At 42.5% G+C, this 22,357-nt stretch overlaps 1 protein-coding gene across 2 annotated transcripts in view; it reads right to left on the bottom strand.

Moving 5' to 3' along the window:
* stk3 (serine/threonine kinase 3 (STE20 homolog, yeast)) overlaps positions 1 to 22,357 on the bottom strand; it is a 417,867-nt gene that overhangs the window by 287,382 nt on the left and 108,128 nt on the right. For both annotated transcript variants that reach the window (XM_078541121.1, XM_078541122.1), the window contains one exon: positions 393 to 557. In XM_078541121.1, the coding sequence (XP_078397247.1) occupies positions 393 to 557 (165 nt within the window). The remainder of the gene's footprint in view (positions 1 to 392; positions 558 to 22,357) is intronic.

Below are 22,357 nucleotides of genomic sequence, written 5' to 3'. Positions count from 1 at the left end.
CAGCCAAGCTTCCCACCAAGGAGGGGGGTCACCATATGTTATATTCAAGAATGTCAGCTGGTGATGGACAGAACTGGTGCCAATCTTTACTCAGTCTAACATTTATTTAGAGAGTGAAACATTACAAGCATATAATTCAACAATACTAGTTTCAGTGAGTGCCCCTTTAAATCTGCTCAAGTGAAACACCAAATAATGCACTGCACTTACATTTAATTAAATACAATTTGCTGAGAAAGGCCACTGGTTAATGTCACAGTGGCCAAATAAAAGTTCCGTTTGAAGCTGGAATTGAATCATATTGTTAGTGTAAAGGAAGTTTTACTCCGCATCTAACCATGCCATACCTGAATGACATCAACTATTACTGTTTAATCTTTTTGGCTACTTACTGTCAGCTGGCCTGCAACGCCAAAGTCCGCAAGCTTTGCATGCCCCTCTGTATTCAATAGGATATTTCCAGCTTTGATGTCTCGGTGAATTTTCCTCATGAAGTGCAGGTATTCCAGCCCTTTTAAGGTGGATTTGAGAATTGTTGCTATTTCATCTTCTATGAGCTATAAGCAGAACATATGCTAAATATTAGATCACAGTATTAAAATACTACAAATAAATATTTTAACCTATTTAACTACATACTGTAAATATTTAAACCCCCAGACCACTAGCTTTTAGTTACTTCTAATGAAACAAACATGGCAAATTTCAGTGCCAGGATCTTGTACTATATTCCATATTACCTTGCAAGGAACTTGTAAAATATATTTCTCATGGCACACACTAACATTAAGTACCATCATGCAGAGAAACATGCAGGTTTGAGTGCCACTCCACTTGGTTCTGACCAGAGGCTCATCAACTGAAAAAGTTCCAAGCAGAAGCAGAGGTGGGAGGGAAGGAGGGAAATAACAACAACAACAAAAATCAGTTACTGGAGTCATTCTCCAGGTGTTCCCACCACCTCCGAGAAGACCCAAGATAACAAAAGAAAAGACATTTACCAAACTACTCCCATGAAACAAAGGCTAATAAAAAGCATCTTCCATTAACAAGATTTCAAATATAATTCGAAAACAGTTCTTATAATGACTTACAGCAACATTCAACAGCCATTAAACCCTCATGAACAAAAAAAAAGGAAACCCCTAGGGCTCATTTCTAGGAAAAAAATAGAAAACGTTTTAGTAAGAGAGTATTTTGGGAACAGGCTAAAATACCTGTAGTTATGGAAATGGATAATGTACATTCCAGTGGTAAAAATATTTAACTGGAAGAGGGTTAACTTCAATGAGTTGAAAAGGGATCGGGTGCAGGTGGATGGCAATCAAAACGTAGGAGCCAACACAGTAATTGAGCTAGAAGAGGCCTTCAAAAATGTGGTTCAGGTATGGAGCAGATACCTATCTATGAAAAAGAATGCAAGAGCGTCCAAACTTAGAGCTCTCTACTAGATCAAAGATGTAGAAGTTAAAATGATACAGAAAAAGGTCTGACAATTGAAAAAAGTGCCATCGCAGGAAGGAACTTGCAGAGGTAGCACCAGCATCAGCGAAAGATGACCTAAGAAGCCCCCAACAACGCCTTGCTTGAAAAGGACTAAGCTCCTACTTAAGGGCTCAACAGATGAGCAGATGTGACCCGTTGGCAACAATGCAAAGTCAAAAAAGATAACAATTAAAAGGTTACTAATAACGTACAGAACCAAGCAAAATATATAAAGCATAGAAGATATTTTTCTTTATTGATTCATGGTACGTGGGTATCGCTGGCACAGCCAGCATTTATTGCCCATTCATAATTGCTCTCAAGGATGTGGTGGCGAGCTGCCTTCTTGAACTGCTGCAGTTCATGTGGTACAAGTTCTTATTATCCTGGAGCAGACCCCAACATTTTGGTACGATTTGGTTACGGACCAGTAACTTTTCTTTAAAGCAGACAAAGCTTGAAATCCCAGGTACTTGCTAAGACAATTAAGCCACAATATTCCACGGTTTTAAACAAACTAAAATAAATTTCACTATACAAACAATTTACAATATCTGTCTTATACTCTAACATTCAGAATTAACACGAGATAAATATGAATTTGCAGGGTAACTGTGGTCAAATACACCACACTGCACAATAAATGGTAGATGCGACCAAGGTGGGTCTCACGGATTTCTTAGCAAACCACCCAGGTGTCAATGTCCAATGTGAGTCACACAATGTTGAGGGATTTCAAGTCTTCACTTTCTAAGATCTAGCCTCTGAAGTTGTTTTGACTCAGACTACCTCAACAACTGCTTACCACCTGGTGGTTTAATCTGTTCTCCTGAGACTGCATTCCACTGGCTTCCCGAGGCTGTACTCCAGCACCGACTCTCAGACGCAAGTGTAGCTCTTCAGCGATGCCAAGCAGAACAGCACTGCTCCAAAGGGTTGTCTTGGCCCCAACGGACCACAGCACAGAGTCAACAGCCTTCCGCTGCCTTTTTAGCTCTCCGAGGTTTCTCTGAGGCCTAGTTGTACAAAGCCAGCACACAACATCTGTTGCACTACCTAGAACCTCTTTCTTTGCTCTTCCCCAAGTGGTTTCTTTCCCCAGTTATACCTACCAGCGGTCTCCTCCCAATGGTCTCCTCCGCACGGCGGTTCCTTCCCTGGTGGCCTTTCTCTCTGGGACCTTCCTTTCTGACACGGGACACACCCTTTTTATGGAACCATGCAGAGTCCCGTAATCATCGTTTTAGCACCACACAAGTACCCTGATGATCTCTGCAACGGCCCCAGAAGTACCCGGAACACTGGACTGAGCGTGCACCTGAGCTCCTAGGGCATGCCAGGACTCATGGTCCTCGGCCTGCAACTGGAAAACGCCCCAGAGACAGGTAAGTTCACATTTCTTAACAAGGCACAACGACATTGAGCAAATTGTTGGAGCTGCAGGCTGGCAAGTCCCCAGGTCCTGATGGACTTCATCCTAAGGTCTTAAAAGTGGCTAGTGAGATGGTTGATGCATTGGTTTTAGTTTTCCAAAATTCCCTAGATTCGAGGAAGGTTCCATAAGATTACTTTATTCAAAAAGGGAGACAGAAAGCAGGAAACTACAGGCCTACAGGCTTAGCATCTGTCTCAGGGAAAATGCTATAAGCATTAAAGATGTTATAGCTGGGCACTTAGATAAAATCAAGGTAATAAGGCAGGGTCAACATGGTCAACAGGGTCAACTCCAATTTATTGGACTTCTTTGAAGTAGTAACATGTGCCATAGAGAAAGGGGACCCAGTGGATGTGCTGTACTTAGATTTCCAAAAGGCATTTGATAAGGTGCCCCATCAGAAGTTATTGCAGAAAATAAAAGCTCATGGCATGGACAGAAGATTGACAAGCTAACAGGAAACAGAGAGTAGGCCTAAATGTGTCATTTACAGGTCGGCAAGATGTAACAAGTAGCATGCCACCAGGATCAGTGTTGGGGCCTCAACATTTTACAATTTATATAAATGACTTGGATGAAGGAACCAAAGGTATGGTTGCTAAATTTGCTGACGATACAAAGATAGCTGGGAAAATATGTTGCAAAGTGGACAGGAGGAGGCTTACAAAGGCAAACAGATAGGTTGAGTGTGGGCAAAGATCTGACAAATGGAGTACAATGTGGGAAAATGTGAAACTTTCTATTTTGGCAGGAAGAATATAAAAGAAGCATATTATCTAAATGGTGAGAGATTACAGAGCTCTGAGATGCAGAGGGATCTGGGTGTCCTAGTGAATAAATCGCAAAAGGTTAGTATACAGGTACAGCAAGTAATTAGGAAAGTTAATGGAATGTTATTGTTTCTTGCAAGGGAAAGTGAATACAAAAGTAGAGAGATAATGCTTCAGTTATACAGGGCATTGGTGAGACCACATCTCGAGTACTGTGTAGAGTATCGGTCTTCTTATTTAAGGAAGGATGTAAATGCATTGAAAGCAGTTCAGAGAAGGTTTACTAGACCAATACCTGGAATGGGTGGGCTGTCTTATGAGGAAAGGTTGGACAGGCTAGGCCTGTATCCGCTGGAGTTTAGAACAGTAAGAGGCGACTTGATTGAAACATATAAGATCCTGAGGGGTCTTGACAGGGTAGATGTGGAAAGGGTGTTTCCTCTTGTGGGAGAATCTAGAACTAGGGGTTACTGTTCAAAAATAAGGGGTCTGAGGAATTCTCTTCCTCAAAAGGCAGTGGAAGCAGAGTCTTTGAATACTTTTAAGGCAGAGGTAGATAGATTCTTGATAAGCAAGGAGGTGAAAGGTTATTGGGGGTAGATGGGAGTGTGGAGTTGAGATTACAATCAGATCAGCCATGATCTTATTGAATGGCGAAGCAGGCTCGAGGGACCAAGTGGCTCACACCTACTGCTCATTTGTATATTCCTATGTAGTGTTGTTAAGAAGGAAGTTCAGAAGGATTTTGACCCAGCAACAGTGAAGGAACAGTGATATAGTTCTAAGTCGTGGAGTCAGAGGGCATGGTTGAGGTACAATGAGTACTTTGTAACAGTCTTCATGAGAGAAGAGAAGCTGTCAATGCACCAGTAAACAAAGTAGTAGCAATATTGAATAGAATAAAAATAGATAAGGATGCACTTAAAGGTTGGCATATCTCAAAGTAGAAAAGCCACCCAATCCATTTAGAAGCATCCTAGATCACTGAGGGAATTAAAGGTGGAAATTGTGGAGACACTGGCCACAAATTTCGAATCCACCTTGAATATGGGGATGGTGACAGAGGGCTGGTGGATTGCAAATGTTACACCCCTGTTCGGAAAAGATGAGGGGGACAAATCCAGCAACTAGAAGTCAGTCGGCTCAATGTCATTAGTGTGAAAACCTAGAGACAATAATCCTGGACAAAATTAATTAGCATTTGAAAAAGCCTGAGCTAATAAAAGAAAGTCAGCATGGATTTGCAAAAGGAAATTATGTTTAACTAACATGGTCACCTCGTTTAATGAGATATCGGAGAGGATTGTTAAGGGTCATGTGGTTGATGTTGTGCATATGGATTTTCAAGGGGTGTTTGACAAAATACCACATAATAGACTTGTTGGCAAAATCAACGCCCATGGGATTAAATGGACTGTGGGGGCACGGAAACAAATGTGGCTCAGGGATAGAAAGTGATAGGAAATAGTCATTTTTCAAACTAGAGGGAAGTAGAGTAGTAGCATTCCCCAGGGGTCAGTATTTAGACTACTTTTCTTTTTGATCTACATGAATAACCTGGACCTGGGTATAACGTTCCATAAATGATACAAAACTCAGGAATGTTGTAAAAAAAATGAGGAGGATAGTAACAGAGAGATATGGGGGCATAGGTGCACAAATCTTTGAACATGGAAGGACAAGTGAGAAGGCGATTTTAAAAAAAGACCCAAGAACACAGGAAATAAGAGCAGGAGCAGACCATACAACCCGTCGAGCCTGCTCCACCATTCAATACGATCATGGCTGATCTTGGGCTTCAACTCCACTTTCTCACCTGCTCCCCATATCCCTCGGCTCCAAGAGGCCAAAAATCTGTCTATCCCAGCCTTAAATGTATTCAATGATGGGGCATCCACAATCTTCTGGGGTACAGATTCAAAACATTCATAACCCTTTCAGTCAAGTAATTTCTCTTCCTCTCAGTCCTAAATGATCAATCCTTTATCCTGAGACTATGCCCCCATGTTTTAGATTTCCCAACTAGGCAGAAACAATCTCTCAGCATCTACCTTAACAAGCCCTTTCAGAATTTTGCATGTTGCAATGAGATTGCCTCTCATTCTACTGAACTCCAGAGAATATAGGCTCAATTTACTCAGCCTCTTATCATAGGACAAACCCCTCATCCCAGAGACCACTTTAGTGAATCTTTGCTGCACTGCCAATATAAGTATATTGTAAAGAAAATATCATTTTTCCCAATATTATTGTGGGATATTGTGAAGCAGGTTTGTGGGGATTGTATGTAAGTGCAACTAATTAAATTAAACTGAAGACAGTCAGACCAAAATGATTAAATCATCAAAGGCTTAGGTGTAAAAGCAGGCATTTACAAGCAGAGATGAACAAGCTAAGATGGGATACAAGTAGATACAGCATGAATAAGAATTTGCATTAGGAGATAAATGAGGAGTTGTATTTCCATCTGTTGAATTTCAAAAAGGAAGAAAAGGAAGTTTTACAACTGGCAAAGATCATAAATGAATAAAGCAAAGTTATTAAGTTTATTTTTCCCAAAAGTAGCGGCCATAAAAAAAAAAATTTATATTCTAGGAAAGGTAACTTCCAAAGAAAGTTAAGAACAATGGGTTTAAAGATGAAAGAGGAAAAAACACGTTGAAGGAAAGACTGAAAGCTATATAGGTGGGTGGCCATGTGATCCTGAGGAGTGTGCTGTGCAAGGACAGACTGGTGAAGTAAGCAGCCTCTAGCCACGCCAGAGAAGTGTTTGTTCCAGAAAGCAAGGTTTTGTCACAAGCCTTGGGTTTCCACTGTCAAGTAAGAGGGAGAGAGGAGGCTGTGAAATACCTTCCCTATTGCAACAGTGGGTGCCTTGCAGTAATATTACCGGATTTTTTTATAGGTTAAGAATTTATAGGGAATGTTGCCTGGAAAAGATTGTTTGTTTGAGAGTCTAGCTCCCTTCACCCTGGCGCCAGGGAGACAACACACCATCCTGGAGTCACATTTACAGCCGCAGAAATGCCTGTCTGATCCCCTGATTAGTGAATCTCCTATCACAATTGCTCTTCCACTCTTCTTTCGCCCCTCCGGTGCAGCTGAGCTACCTGTGGTGCCATGGACTTAGCTCTGGTTGCACTCCCCTGAGGAATCATCGCCTTCACCAGTATCCAAAATGGAAAACCAATTAGGAAGCAAGACAGACTCAGGGGACTCCTGCATTACCTGCCTGGTTCTCGCAGACTGCCTGGTGGTAACCCATTCCCTTTCTGCCTGCATGCTCCTAACTTGTGGTGTGACCACCTTCCTAAACATGCTATTCAAGTAGTTCTCTGCCTAGACAATGCACCATAGTGACTCTAGCCGCCACTCAAGTTCCAAACCCGGAGCTCAAAGCTTCTGCAGCCGGTGACGCTTCGCCGAGGATACATATGCATTCATGACATCCCACATACCGCAGGATGTACATTCTGCTTGGGTGAGCTGACCTGCCATATTGTAACTTTAAAAACTATTTATTACAATTAGGATAACTAGAATAACTTACCAGCAACTTGCCAATCAGCTTCTTTCCCTGTATCAAAGTAAGAACCAACTACTGGAGCCTGAAAACGGTAAAGAGCACCTCCCTCACCAAACCCCCAGCTTGCCACTCTCTCCACTCAAAGTAGCACTCAGGACAAACCAAGCAGCACTGAGGAAGCCCAATTTCTATACTTTCTGAAAAACAACTGATTCAAGTTTCTGAAAACCAGTTTAAACTACCTAATTAACTAGCTGTAGCTGCTCTCAGAAAGCTTGTAGACCACTATTTAAGGCTAGAATAAACTTAACTTCTCTAAGTTAAGGAGTAATTTTTAGTCAATTGCTAAATTTTAAAAAAAAGACTTGAGACAGCAATTAACCCTTAGAAATCTCTCACTCACCGGACTCAGTAGCTCTCAGTGCGGCTTAAATTCCACCAGCTGCCATGATGGGATTTGAAATTGTGCCCCCAGAGCATTAACCTGGGCCTCTGGATTATTAGTCCAGGGATATTACCACTATGCTACACTTAGTGTCCCTCTCTTGATTTCTCGGTCGCCAATTCTGGTGATGTAATGAATCTTGGTAGACAGTAAGTCCGCCAACTCCCACAGCTCCCTAAACTACACTTCCTCACACCCTGCTTCCTCTAAGGACTCCATTCCAATTTCCCAGTTTTTTAGTCTCTGTCACATTCTGATGAGGCTACCTTCCACAATGGCACTTCTGATCTGTCTTCCTTTTTCCTTAGCCAAGGATTGCCCCTCCCCCTGCAACATTGCTGTTGACAGGGCTTTAACCATACTTCTACCCTCACCCCTTCCACTCCCTCCCAGAACCATGATAGGGGTCCCCTTATCCTCACTTTCCAACCACCAGCCTCCATATTCAAAGGATCATCCTCCGCCATTTCCACCAACTCCTGCACGATGCCACCACCAAACAAATCTTCCCCACACCACCTCTGTCAGCATTCTGAAGGGACCGTTCCCTCTGTGACACCCTGATCCACTACTCTATCACCCTCAACACCTCATCTCTTCCCATGGCACCTTCCTATACAATTGCAGTAAGTGTAACATCTGCCCCTTTACCTCCTACCTCCACACATTCCAAGGCCCCAAACACTCCTTCTAGGTGAAGCAGCGATTCACTTGTACTTTGTTCACTTTAGTTTATCATGTTCTCTACTCACAATGCAGTCTCTCCACGCAGACTAGGTGACCACTTTGCAGAACACCCTCGCTCAGCCCATAAGCATGACCCTGACCTTCCTATCGCTTGCCATTTCAAATCATCATCTTGCTCTCATGCTCACATTTCTGTCCTCGGCCTGATAGCGTTCCAGCGAAGTCCAATTCAAGCTGGAGGAACAGCACCTCTTCTCCTAATTAGGCATGTTATAGCCTTCTGAACTCAACATAGAGTTCAATAAATTCAGACCATGAACTCTGTCCTCCATTTTGAATTTCTTTTCCCCACCAAGTGCCAGACTGTATCTTAATCTCATGCTTTTGTTTTCAAACAGCGCTGACCCCTTTTCTGCTATTAATACATTCTACTATTTTGTTTTCAGGCAGTGCTGGCCTTTATTCAGCTATTAACACCTCATCTGGGCCAAAGCTTTCATCTTTAATACTATCATTATCACTCCCTTTGTCTTGGGTCCCATGACGTCTTGTCATTTAATCTCTCCTGCCCTCTAACCTATCCCTGACCTTCTATTTTGCTCCACCTGCCCCTTTATCAATAATATAAAACCCATCACATTTCTGTCTCTCTCCAGTTCCAAAGAAGAGTCATACTGGACTTGAAACGTTAACTCTGTTTCTCGCTCCACGGATGCCACCAGACTTGATGAGTTTTTCTCCACATTTATGTTTTTATTTCAAATTTTCAGCATCACAGTATTTGCTTTTATTCACCAGAATAGTTCAAGGGACTTCAATAATGTGGAGAGACTGGAGGAGCTGGAATTATTCTCCTTAGAGCAGAGAAGGTTAAGAGGAGATTTATTAGAGCTGTTAAAGCTTATGAAGGCTTTGATAGAGTTAAAAATAATAAACTTCCTTTCTATGATTCTAGGGTTGCTCATGCAGCAACTATATATTTAATATTTATAAACTGCAAAGAAAATGTGCTGCACCAAGGGGGTCAAGTACAATGCTTCAATTTCTAGGCTGGATGTCAGTCTGGATGTGCCAATTGTCAAGCCAACCTTACTTAAAAACATGGTTTTGTAACGCTTATCAAAAAATGACATTATTTATTGAGTGGACTGAAACCACAGTATAAGTTTTAAAAAGCCGGTCAAAACTACTTTTTAAGTTCCCTAAATAGCAGTTCTTAAAATGGCCGAACATTTACATGACTTCACCTTGCAAATTACACAGCTATCAGAAGGTAGACGTGCTGTCTGGAAGTTGGCAGGAAGATATAATAATTTCCTTAATGTTATTGGAATTTATTGTAAAATAGAGTAATAGTGGGACGTGTGTGTGTGTGTGCGCGCGTGTTTGCGTGCACGCATGTGTGTGTGTGTGTGTGTGTGTGTGTGTGACTTAATTAAATTAGAGGCAGCTAGTCTGGGTGCTTTGATGTAAGAAGAGAAGTTATGTTTGAAATGTTAATTAGGTAAACATGGTGAAGTTTTAGAGTATGAAGTGTAAAGGAAGCATTAGCATTTTTAAACAAACTATAGCTGCTTAAATTCAAAGGAGGGGGTGTAATGTATACCTAGCCAGCAGAAGTAGTAAGAAATAGTGTTTTTACTTATTTTTCTCAAAGATTATTGGCGGAATTGGTACTATGATAGATTTTTTTATTAATAGAGGTAAAGTTCAAAAGACAGTGAAACAATGAGAATTTGCATTCAAAGAGGAAGGGGGAGGCGATGGCGTTGTGGTATTGTCGCTGGACGAGTAACCTAGAGACCCGGGGTAATGCGCTGGGGTCCCAGGTTCAAATCTCGCCACAGCAGATGTGGAATTCAATAAACATCTGGAATTAAAAGTCCAATAATTGTCGACTGTTGTAAAAAAACACCCATCTGGTTCACTAATACCCTTGAGGGAAGGAAATCTGTCGTCCTTTCCAGACTCACATCAATGTGGTTGACTCTTAAATGCTCTCTGAAATGACCTAGCAAGCCACTCAGTTGTAACAAACCGCTACAAAGTCACAAAAAAAGAACGAAACCGGGCATTGGCCTAGGCACCAGAAACAGCAATGGCTATTGCAGCCCTGTCGACCCTGCAAAGTCCTCCTGACCAACATCAAGGGGCTAGTGCCAAAATTGGGAAAGCTGTCTCACAGGCTAGTCAAGCAACAGCCTGACAGTCATCTTCACAGAGTCATACCCTATAGATAAAGTCCCAGACTCCACCATCACCATCCCTGAGGTGGCAGTGGTATACAGTCGTGGTATATAGTCGGGTGGGAATTGCCCTGGGAGTGCTCAACATTTACCCCGTACCCCATGAAGTCTCATGGCAAGGAAACATGGGCAAGGAAAACTCCTGCTGATTACCATGTACTGCCCTCCCTCAGCTGATGATCATCACTTGGAGGAAGCACTGAGGGTGGCAAGGGTGCAAAATGTACTCTGGGTGGGGGATTTCAATGTCCATCACCGAGAGTGGCTCGGTAGCACCACTACTGACCGAGACGGCTGAGTCCAAAATGACACAGCTGCTAGACTGGGTTTGCAGCAGGTTGGTGAGGGAACCAAAAAGAGGGAAAAACATACTTGACCTCATCCTCACCAACCTGCCAGCATCTGCCCATGACAGTACTGGTAGTGACCACCACACGGTCATTGCAGAGATGAAGTCCCGCCTTCACATTGAGAATACCCTCTATCATGTTCTGTGGCACTAGTACTGTGCTAAATGGGATAGGTTTCAAGCAGATCTAGCAACTCAAGACTGGGTATCCATGAGGCGCTGTGGGCCATCAGCAGCAGCAGGATTGGACTCGACCACAATCTATAACCTCATGACCCAGCATATTGCCCATTACCATCAAGCCAGGGATCAACCCTGGTTCAATGAAGAGTGCAGGAGGGCATGGCAAGAACAGCACCAGGCATACTAAAAAATAAGTCAAACTGGTGAAGCTATAACAGGGCTACTTGCATGCCAAACAGCATAAGCAGCAAGTGATAGGCAGAGCTGAGCAATCCCACAACCAACAGATCAGATCTAAGTTATGCAGTCCTGCCACATCAAGTCCTGAATGCTGGAGGACAATTAAACAACTCACTGGTGGAGGAGGCTCCACAATTAGCCCCATCCTCAATGATGGAGGAGCCCAGCACATCAGTGCAAAAGAAAAGGCTGAAGCATTCGCAACAATCTTCAGCTAGAAGTGCCGAGTGGATGATCCATCTCGGACTCCTCCGGAAGTCTCCAGCAACACAGATGCCAGTCTTCAACCAATTTGATTCGCTCCATGTGATATTATGAAATGGCCGAAGGCACTGGATACTGCAAAGGCTATGGCCCTGACAACATTCCGGCAATAGTACTGAAGACATGTGCTCCAGAACTTGCCACGCCCCTCACCAAGCTGTTCCAGTACAGCTACAACACTGGCATCTATCCGGCTATGTGGAAAATTGCCCAAGTATGTCCTGTACACAAATACCTGGACAAATCCAACCCGGCCAATTGCCGCCCCATCAGTCGACTCTCGATCGTGAGTAAAGTAATGGAAGGGGTCATCAACAGTGCTATCAAGCAGCATTTGCTTAGCAATAACCTGCTCACTAACACCCAGTTTGGGTTCCGCCAGGGCCACTCAGCTCCTGACCTCATTACAGCCTTGGTTCAAACACGGGCAAAAGAGCTGAACTCCCGAGGTGAGGTGACGTGAGAGTGACTGCCCTTGATATCATGGCAGCACTTGACTGAGTGTGGCATCAAGGTGCCCTAGCAAAACTGGAGTCAATGGGAATCAAGGGGAAAACTCTCCACTGATTGGAGTCATATTTAGCACAAAGGAAGATGGTTATGGTTGTTGGAGGTCAGTCATCTCAGTTCCAGGGCATCACTGCAGGAGTTCCTCAGGGTAGTGTCCTGGGCCCAACCATCTTCAGCTGCTTCATCGAAGTCCTTCCTTCCATCAGGAGGTCAGAAATAGGGATGTTCGCTGATGATTGCACAATATTCAGCACCATTCATGACTCCTCAGATACTGAAGCAGTCCATGTCCAAGTGCAGCAAGACCTGGATAATATCCCGGCTTGGGCTGACAAGCTATAAGTAACATTCGCGCCACATAAATGTCAGGCAATGACCATCTCCAACAAGAAAGAATCCAACCATCACCCCTTGATGTTCAATGCCATTACCATCACTGAACACCCCAATATCAAAATCCTGGGGATTACCATTGACCAGAAACTGAACTGGACTGGCCACATAAATACTGTAGCTACAAGAGCAGGTCACAGGCTTGGAATCCTGCGACAAGTAGCTCGCCTCCTGACTACACAAAGCCTGTCCACCATCTACAAGGCACAAGTCAAGAATGAGATGGAATTCTTCCCACTTACCTGGATGAGTGCAGCTCCCACAACACTCAAGAAGCTGGATACTGTTCAGGGCAAAGCAGCCCGCTTAATTGGCACCACATCCACAAACATTCACTCCTTCCACCACCGACTCACAGTAGCAGCAGTGTGTACCATCTACAAGATGCACTGCAGGAATTCACCAAGGCTCCTTCGACAACACCTTCCATACTCATGATCACTACGATCTAGAAGGGCAAGGGCAGCAGATAGATGGGAAAACCACCACCTAGAAGTACCCCTCCAAGTCACTCACCATCCTGACTTGGAAATATATCACCGTTTCTTCACTGTCACTGGGTCAAAATCCTTGAACTCCCTTCCTAACAGCACTGTGGGTGTACCTACACTGCATGGACTGCAGCGGTTCAAGAAGGCAGCTCACCACCTTCTCAAGGGCAACTAGGGATAGGCAATAAATGCTGGCCCAGCCAGCGAATCCTACATCCTGAATTTTAAAAATATATGTATAAAGGAGAGAAGGCTGTCTGCAAGGGAGGCAGTTTAAGATCCAACAAATGTGAAAAGCCTGAAACCTGTATGTACCAAACTGCTGCCTCCAGGGACTGAAGTTTAGAAAATTCACTTTGAATCCGGCTGCTCAGGGTATTGTTTACTATGTGTCTTACTGTTGCCTTAACCAAAGTTTATCTGGGAGTTAAATTAATTAGGGGATTTAGAAGTTATTATAGTCGCCATTTGTAGACATATGCAAGTGCTTACAATCTTTTCTTTTACTAATAAATGTTTAAGTTAGTTTTACAAAAACCTCTTAAGACTTAAGTCTTATTACTGAATTCAAAGTCCACATCTCAAAACATACAAATTGAAAATTACTTGTGACAGTTGTTTCAATTTTCCCTCTGGGATTTGAACAGCTCAGCATTTACCATCTGCTGCGTCATAACAAAATGGACCACCAGAACAATCGGCTTAAATGAGTTTGAATGGCCCCACCACTGAACTACTCACGCACATCCGGGCAAAAACTGTTTATTCAGATGGGAGTGGGCCGACAGTTAAACTCAAAACTTTGGTAAATGAACCCCGGGTGAGAGGGGACTCCATCAACCACCTGATTACTTTAGACAATGGATCTGACTGAGGAGTCTCTGCCCCGGTTCATTCAAACAACTCACTACAGTGAGCAATTAACACAAAAACAATGGACCTGGAATGAGGGTTTCGCAGCTTGCTGTGATTATATTTAATAACTGGTTAGACTGTGAATAGAGGTCATGTGGTAACACAGAAACATAGAAAATAGGAGCAGGAGTAGGCCATTCAGCCCTACGAGCCTGCTCCACCTTTCAATATGATCATGGCTGATCATCCAACTCAATAGCCTGCTCCCGCTTTCTCCCCATATCCTTTGATTCCTTTCGTCCCAAGAGCTATATCTAACTCCTTCTTGAAAACATACAATGTTTTGGCCTCAACTACTTTCTGTGGTAGCAAATTCCACAGGCTCACCACTCTCTGGGTGAAGAAATTTCTCCTCATCTCAGTCCTAAATGGTCTACCCCGTATCCTTGGACTGTGACCCCTGGTTCTGGGCTCCCCCACCATCAGGAACATTCTTCCTGCATGTACCCTGTCTAGTCCTGTTAGAATTTTATAGGTTTCTATGAACTCCAGCGAGTAAAATCCTAACCGACTCAATCTCTCCTCATATATCAGTCCCGCCATCCCAGGAATCAGTCTGGTAAACCTTCGCTGCACTCCCTCTATGGCAAGAACATCTTTCCTCAGATGAGACCAAAACTGCACACAATATTCCATGTGTGGCCTCACCAAGGCCCCGTAAAATTGCAGCAAGACATCCCTGCTCCTGTACTCGAATACACTCGCTATGAAGGCCAACATACCATTTGCCTTCTTTACCGCCTACTGCACCTGCATGCTTACCTTCAACGGCTGGTGTACGACACCCAGGTCTTATTGCACATTTTCCATCTCTCAATTTATAGCCATTCAGATAATAATCTGCCTTCCTGCTTTTGCTACCAAAGTGGATAACCTCACATTTATCCACATTATACTGCATCTGCCATGCATTTGCCCATTCATTCAGCTTGTCCAAATCACACTGAAGCATCTCTGCATCCTCCTCACAGCTCACCCTCCCACCCAACTTTGTGTCATCTACAAATTTGGAGATATTACATTTAGTTCCCTCATCTAAATCATTAATATGTATTGTGAATAGCTAGGGTCCCAGCACCAATCCCTGCTGCACCTCACTAGTCACTGCCTGCCATTCAGAAAAAGGCCCATTTATTCCTACCAGTTTTCTATCCATCTCAATACACTACCCCCAATCCCATGCGCTTTAATGTTATATGCTAATCTCTTATGTGGGACTTTGTCGAAAGCCTCCTGAAAGTCCAAATAAACCACATCCACTGGCTCCCCGTCATCAACTCTACTCGTTACATTCTCGAAAAATTCTAGTAGATTTATCAAACATGATTTCCCTTTCGTAAGCCCCATGCTGACTCTGTCCGATTCTGTCACTGTTTTCCAAGTGCTCAGCTATTAAATCTTTCATAATGGACTCTAGACTTTTCCCCACTACCGACGTCAGGCTGACTGGTCTACAATTCCCTGTTTTCTCTCTAACTCCGTTTTCTTATTCCCTTTTCTGTCTTTTGTTCTTGTCCTTGATTCCCCTTCCTCTGATTCCTTGCATAGGTTCCCATTCCCCTGTCATTTTAGTTTAAACCCTCCCCAACCGCTCTAGCAAATATTCCCCCTTGGACATCAGTCCCGGTCCTGCCCAGATGTAACTCGTCCAGTTTGTACTGGTCCCAACTCCCCCAGAACCGGTCCCAATGTCCCAGGAATCTGAAATCCTCCCCCTCACACCATCCCTTCAGCCACGTATTTATCCGTTATATCCTGCTATTTCTACTCTGACTAGCACATGGCACTGGTAGTAATTCTGAGATAACTACTTTTGAGGTCCTACTTTTCAACTTACTTCCTAACTCCCTATATTCTGCTTTTAGGACCTCATCCCCTTTTTTTTACCTGTGTCGTTTGTACCAATGTGTACCACGATCACTGGCTGTTCACCCTCCCCCTTCAGAATGTCCTGTAGCCGCTTTGAGACATCCTTGACCCAAGCACCAGGGAGGCAACATGCCATCCTGGAGTCTCGTTTGCAGCCACAGAAACGTCTATCTATTCTCCTTACAATTGAATCCCCTATAACTACTGCATTCCCACACTTTTTACTCCTCCCCTGTGCAGCAGAGCCAACCGTGGTGCAACGAATGCCGCTGTTGCTGCTTTCCCCTGAGATGCCATTCCCCCCAACAGTATCCAAAGCAGTATATATGTTTTGCAGGGAATAGCCACAGGAGATTCCTGCACTGCCTGCCTAGTCCTCTTGCTCTGCCTGGTGGTCACCCATTCCTTTCTTGCCTGCGGACTCAGCCTGCGGTGTGACCACCTCTCTATACGTGCTATCCACGATACTCTCTCCGCCTCGCGGATGCGCCACAGCATCCCCAACCGCCGCTCCAATTCTGAAACCCGGGCTTCCAGGAGCTGCAGCTGGAGACATTTCCCGCACACATGCTGGTCCCAGGCACTGGAAACCGCTTGTGTTAAAAAGAAACTACTTTTCCCAAAGTGAAACAGTCACAGAGTGAGTGGGTAACAGCGAGAAGAGAACTCGAGGTCTTTCTCTTTCTCTCCCCAACCATCCTGCAAATGTGTGTCCTGTCTCTATATGACCAGCCAAGCACCTTCAACATAAACCAAATAGCTGCTGACTTCAGAGGAAAAGACAGAGATCGTCAGTCAAGGTTTTAAATCCTCCCTGCGCAGAATCCAGGGGGAAAAAAAAAATCACCGAACAAGGCCTGAAATCATCCAATGCATCAACCTGCAAGATCCATATACAATTGGCTTTCTTTTGGACACTAAAATAAGTTAACCTACCCTCCCTCCTTGTAACCTACTTCTTTGTGTGTGAAAGTGTCTTTGGTGCATGTGCGTGAATTGGAATTTGTTTATTTTTTTTTATTTATTGGTATTCAGAAAATAAACACCATTCCCTTTTCTCTTAAAAATTACAAGAAAACCTGCGTGTGTCTCTTCTACAGTCACAGCACTTAAACGGTTAAACACTCACTAAATTGACAAGCAAATTCTTGTAAAAACACCTGTTGCAGTCAACTGAGAGATGGAAAGGCAGGGGAGCCATTCTACCACTTCTAACCTGGCCATAACAAATAAACATATAAAGAGGGACTAAGCAGAGTTTACTGATGCTTACTTCACTTCGGACTGGATCTGAAATCCAGATCAAAAAAGTGAGTCCACATTGAGATGCACAACTTTACTTTGTGCCAATGATATACCCATAGAAATAAGTTGAGGGCTATTTATTTGAATCTCTGTTAATGTGGTAGCACCAATGTTCCTCAAATTTTAATAGAACTATCCTTCCCTGCAAAATGTATGCAACAAGAATGAAAACAAATTTGACAAGTGAACAAAGGCTTTTCTCTTCTCAAAAGTTACCAAACTGCACTTGCAATGGAATATTTTTTTTTAAAAAGACTCCAGTCAATAAATGTCCACACCCACACATAAAATACATTTGTGTACTGCATCAGCCTCACTCATTCTCCATGGACAAGTGAAAAAAAGCACTGCCCACTCACTCTCAAGTTCAACCAAAAGGCAACTAAACACAAGGGACCACAGCTACCATGTGTTGTTTGATGTGGTCATCACACAATACCAAGTTGCAATAACTGGAATGCACAACACTACTGGAAGCCAAAATTATAGGAAACAAAAAAAAATTGATCTTTCAGATTCATTGTAAGATACAACAACAAGCTCCACATGTAACCAGATCACTGGAATCAAAATTGCACATCCTAACCTAATCATTTGCAAACCTCGAAGAACCGCAAACTGTAACAACATTGTTTCCTTTCATAAATGACTTTTATTTCAATTATTCGATGCATTTATAGTTCGAAGTCTACAGATCACAATTTGAACGGCCATCCTGAAATTTCATGCCTGCAGCTTAATAACTATCCAAATCATAATGTAGCTCGTATTTTGTATAACGCTATATGACATACACATGGAATAACTTCTTTGAATTAAGTGTAACAGATATTTGCATTGGGCCCCTTTAAATAAACAATTTACAAGCTGCATTGTGCTTTTGAGAAGTATGCATGCAAAAATGTCAAAATTGCTTAAAATTATGAAAATAATTGGGATAAAAAAGGATGACAGTTATTTACATTTATATATTTCATATTATGCTTTCCATTGATTACCATTAACAAATTTACTAAATGACCAAAGTAAATGGCAGAACAATTCCATAATCAACAAATTTAGCAAAAAAAATGGATCATTTCCTTGCATGCCTTGAAATTGAAATGATATACAAAGATCTTAAAAATAATTATTTTAAGATTAAATTGAACATTAATTATTTTAAGATTAAATTGAACATAAATTATTCTTAAATGTATTCATCAAATCAGAAGATGCAGTGTAAGACCAGTGTTTGTGCCTAAATAGATTAGGGGCAGACTAGATTATATTATTCTGTATGAAGCAGAACCCATCACAAACAACAGGATCAGATTACCAAATTATCATAGCAACAAGCATTAATAACCATGCCACACAGCACTAATGTGGAATTGGCAAAGCAACTGACTTAACAAAATAAAGGAAACTTCCTCTAATCAAGAATAAATCAATTTCTGCAATACAGCATAAAAATTCAAAGGCTGATAAGATTATTATTAACATCTGTACCGCATTCCTGCGTTAGCATGTTAAATCACGCATAGCAAAAATGAAAGCAGAGGAAACTACTGACAGGGAACATCACTTCAGATTCCTTCACTAAAATGTGAATTTCATTTACTCAAAACAAAACTTAATTTTTAATCAGTCAGATTATTTACAGCAGGTGAAAAGTTTCAAACTTTTGCAATTACGAAAAGAAATTATAAAAGAAAAATTTATCAAGAATTAAAACTGCTTTTAAACTGCTACACATTTGATGTTTTGACTGACGTAAGAAATAGGAGCAGGAGTGGGCCATACAGCTCCTTGAGCCTACTCCACCATTCATTAAGATTATGGTACATCAACTCCACCCAATTCCCAAGAAAGTAAGGTAAAGTAAGCTGCACAGAGTTCAGTTCGATGGAGTACTGCTAGACAGAATACTTACTTGGGGAATTTGGTGAGTCAGGGAATTTTAAGGGTTGATCTCTTTCTAAAATCCAGACAATTTAACTTTATTCCAATGTTAAATTTTAGTTTCCTTCAGTCCTAATCAATGATAAACAAGATGCCTGCTTATGGCAGCTGTGCAGTTAGTTAATTGAGTGACTAGTTAGAGCTGGTTCCCGAGCCAGTAAGACCTGACTCAGGTCCCTGGAATTTCAGTTAGTATAAATACAAGAGGTTTTGTTAATACACTAAATCCAGCTCCACTGAGTCCTGCTAGACAGTGTAGTTACTTAACTCAGGAAATTTGGTGAGTGAGGGAATTTGATGCAGTGAGGGAAGAAGTGCTATATTGGTCTTTTACAGGATAAGGAGTGGGAATGAGAGAGGGAACAAGAGACAGAGGGAACCAGAGACAGGGCAGTAACTAGGGGAGTGAGAGTCAGGAGCTGGAGCAGACCAGGGCACATGCAAGTTTGAAAAGGAGGGGGAAAAATGAAAATTAAACTGTGACATCACAGGAAGACCATGAGTTAATTGGCTGGTGAGTACTGTATCTTCAAAGTTAGGGAGTTAGTGTAATGAGTTGGAAATTTTAAAAAAAAATTAGATAATAAGGGCTAAGTAAAATATTTCAATTAACTTTCCCGTGTTTAATTGACATCAGGAGAGAAAGTGAGTAGCAGCTGAGATTTTTTTTTGGGTAGTAAGTTTTAGAAGAATGGCAGCGCAGCATTGAACTCTGGAGTGCATATCCTTTTCCATGTGGGAACACAAGATGCTTTCCATGTCCTGGATTATCACATGTGCAGGAAGCTACAGCAACTCAATCTCTGGATTTGGAAGCTTGAGCTGCAGCTTGCATCACTGCGATGTATCCATGGGATTTAGAGCTTCATGCATAGCATGTTTGTAGATGTGATCAAGCCCGCAGCTTAAAAGTATGCACACAGAGAGAGAGAACGCGTGACCACCAGGCAGTCATGAAGAAATAGGTAGGTAGCGTAGGAGTGCCAGTGTGCACCTCACTCTGCAAATGGTATTCAGTTCTGAATACTGATGAAAGTGATGGTTCATCTGGGGAGTGGAGCCATAGCCAAGTTCATGGGATCATAGCTGGCTCAGCTGTATAGGGAGGAAGACTGGAAGAGCAATAGTGATAGGAGATGTGATAGATAGAGAAACAGACAGGTGTGTCTGTGGCAGTAGATGTTAATCCAGGATGGTATGTTGCCTCCCTGGTGTCAGGGTCAAGGATGTCATTGAATGCCTGCAGAGCACCCTGAGGGGCGAAGGTGGACAGCCAGTAGTCATGGTCCACAACAGGACCAACAACATAGGTAGAAAGACAGACGTGCCTCTGCAGTCAGAATTCAGGAAACTAGGTAAGAAGGAAATTAGCAAGCAGGAACTCAAGAGTAGCAATCTCCTGATCACTCCAGGAACTCACTGAAGCGAGTATGGAAAAATAAGGATAAAGTAGATGAATGCATGGCTGGAAAAATATTGCAATAGGGAGGGCTTTAGGCTCCTGAGACACTGGGACCAGTTCTGGAGGAGATGGGATCTGTACAGGCAAGGTTGGTTGCATCTAAATGGAGCTGGGACCAATTTCCAACGAGGCAATCTGCTACTGCTTTTGGGGATGTTTCTAACTAACTTGGCAGGGGTGTGGGAACTCGAAGGTAATACTAGAGCTGAATACCAAAGTGCACAGAATACTGGGAGAGACGGATGGCCCTAGAGTAGGAAATAGTAAGCTATTAGGTGAGTTCAGCATAAGAGGGAAAAGTAATAAAGTCTAAATTAGGGTTACTGTGCAAGTCTGTGAAATCACAGAGTGTGGTAAATAAGATTGGTGCATTGCAGGTGCATATTGCAATGTGGAAGTATGACTTTGTAGCAATAATGGATACCTGGCTAGAAGAGAGACAGGACTGGATATTAATTGTTTCTTGAAACAAGCTGTTCAGGAAAGATAGGAGAGGAGGAGGGATGGTAGTAATGATTAAGCAGGACATTGCAGTTCTGCAAATAGAGAATATCCCAGAGGAGCCATGGGTAGAATCCATTTGGCTAGATCTAAGAAATAAAAAATGAATAATTACATTATGTGGTGTAGTCTATTGGCCACCAATAAGTGGGAAAGATGCAGAGGAACAAATCTGCAAGGAATTACAGAGAAGTGCAAGAATTATAGATTAGTTATAATGGGGGACATTATTAATCCAAATATGGACTGGGATAGAAGTCTTGTAAAGGGTCAAGAGGAGCAGGAGTTCCTAGAGTGTGTTCAGGTGAATTTTCTACAGCAATAGGTTTCCAGTCCAACAAGAAAGTAGAAATTGCGAGACATGGTTCTTATGAATGAGGTGGGCCAAGTGGATCAAGTGTCAGCGAGGGACATTTAGGGGCCAGTGATCATTGTATCAGAAGGTTTAGATTGGCTGTGGAAAAGAACAAAGAAACATCCCGAGTAAAAATACATAGGGTCCAACATTAGATGTGATTCCGCAATTAGACACACTTGCTAAACAATCCTGATTGTGCCAAGAATTCCACTAACAGCCAATTTAAGATCATCAGTCAGGCTTGCAGTGTGGCTCACTTACGTGTGCTAGAAGCTACATATATTCAGACACAGATCCCTGTCTTTTGCAAACAGAAAGAACATATCCGTGCACTGTGCCTTTTGGGCACAAGCTTGGGGGCCAGCCATTCCCTGGTTCATTCCCCACGGCAATGCCTTGACCTGAGTCAACATGCCTGATCTGAATTTAAACAAAAGCTTGGCAGTTACCTGTTCCCTGGTGCATTCTCCATGGTAACACCTCTATCAATCAGAGTCCACTTGCTAACCAATCAGCACCTTCTTCTCGTGCAGTGAAAGTGCTGCTACCTTTGAAATTTGGTATTCTTGCAAATCTATCCTGATCAGTGCAAGATGAAAAGCTTCAACAGTCTGTCTCTTTTCTCAGCAATAATCAGAGTAAGAATAATTAACTGGGGGAAAGCCAACTTCAATGGGATAAGATTGGATCTAACCAAGCCAAATTAGAATCAAGGATTGGCAGCCAAAACCATAGGTGAACAATGGACTACCTTCAAAGAAGAGTGTGTTTGGGCACAATCAAGGTATATTCCCTCAAAGGAGAAAGGAAGGGAAACAAGTCCAGAACTCCCTGGATGATGAATGAGGTAAAGATTAAGATGAAGAAAAAAGAGGTGTGCTTATGACAGGTGTCAAATGGATAATACAACAGAGACCCAGGCGGAATATAGAAGATTCAGAGGGGAAATAAAAAAGCAAATAAAAAATATTCAAATAGA

The sequence above is a fragment of the Cetorhinus maximus genome, chromosome 4 (genome assembly GCF_964194155.1).
Source record: "Cetorhinus maximus chromosome 4, sCetMax3.hap1.1, whole genome shotgun sequence".
Lineage (NCBI taxonomy): Eukaryota > Metazoa > Chordata > Chondrichthyes > Lamniformes > Cetorhinidae > Cetorhinus > Cetorhinus maximus.
The sequence above is the reverse complement of the archived record's forward strand: the minus strand, read 5'-3'. Positions and strand labels throughout refer to the sequence as shown.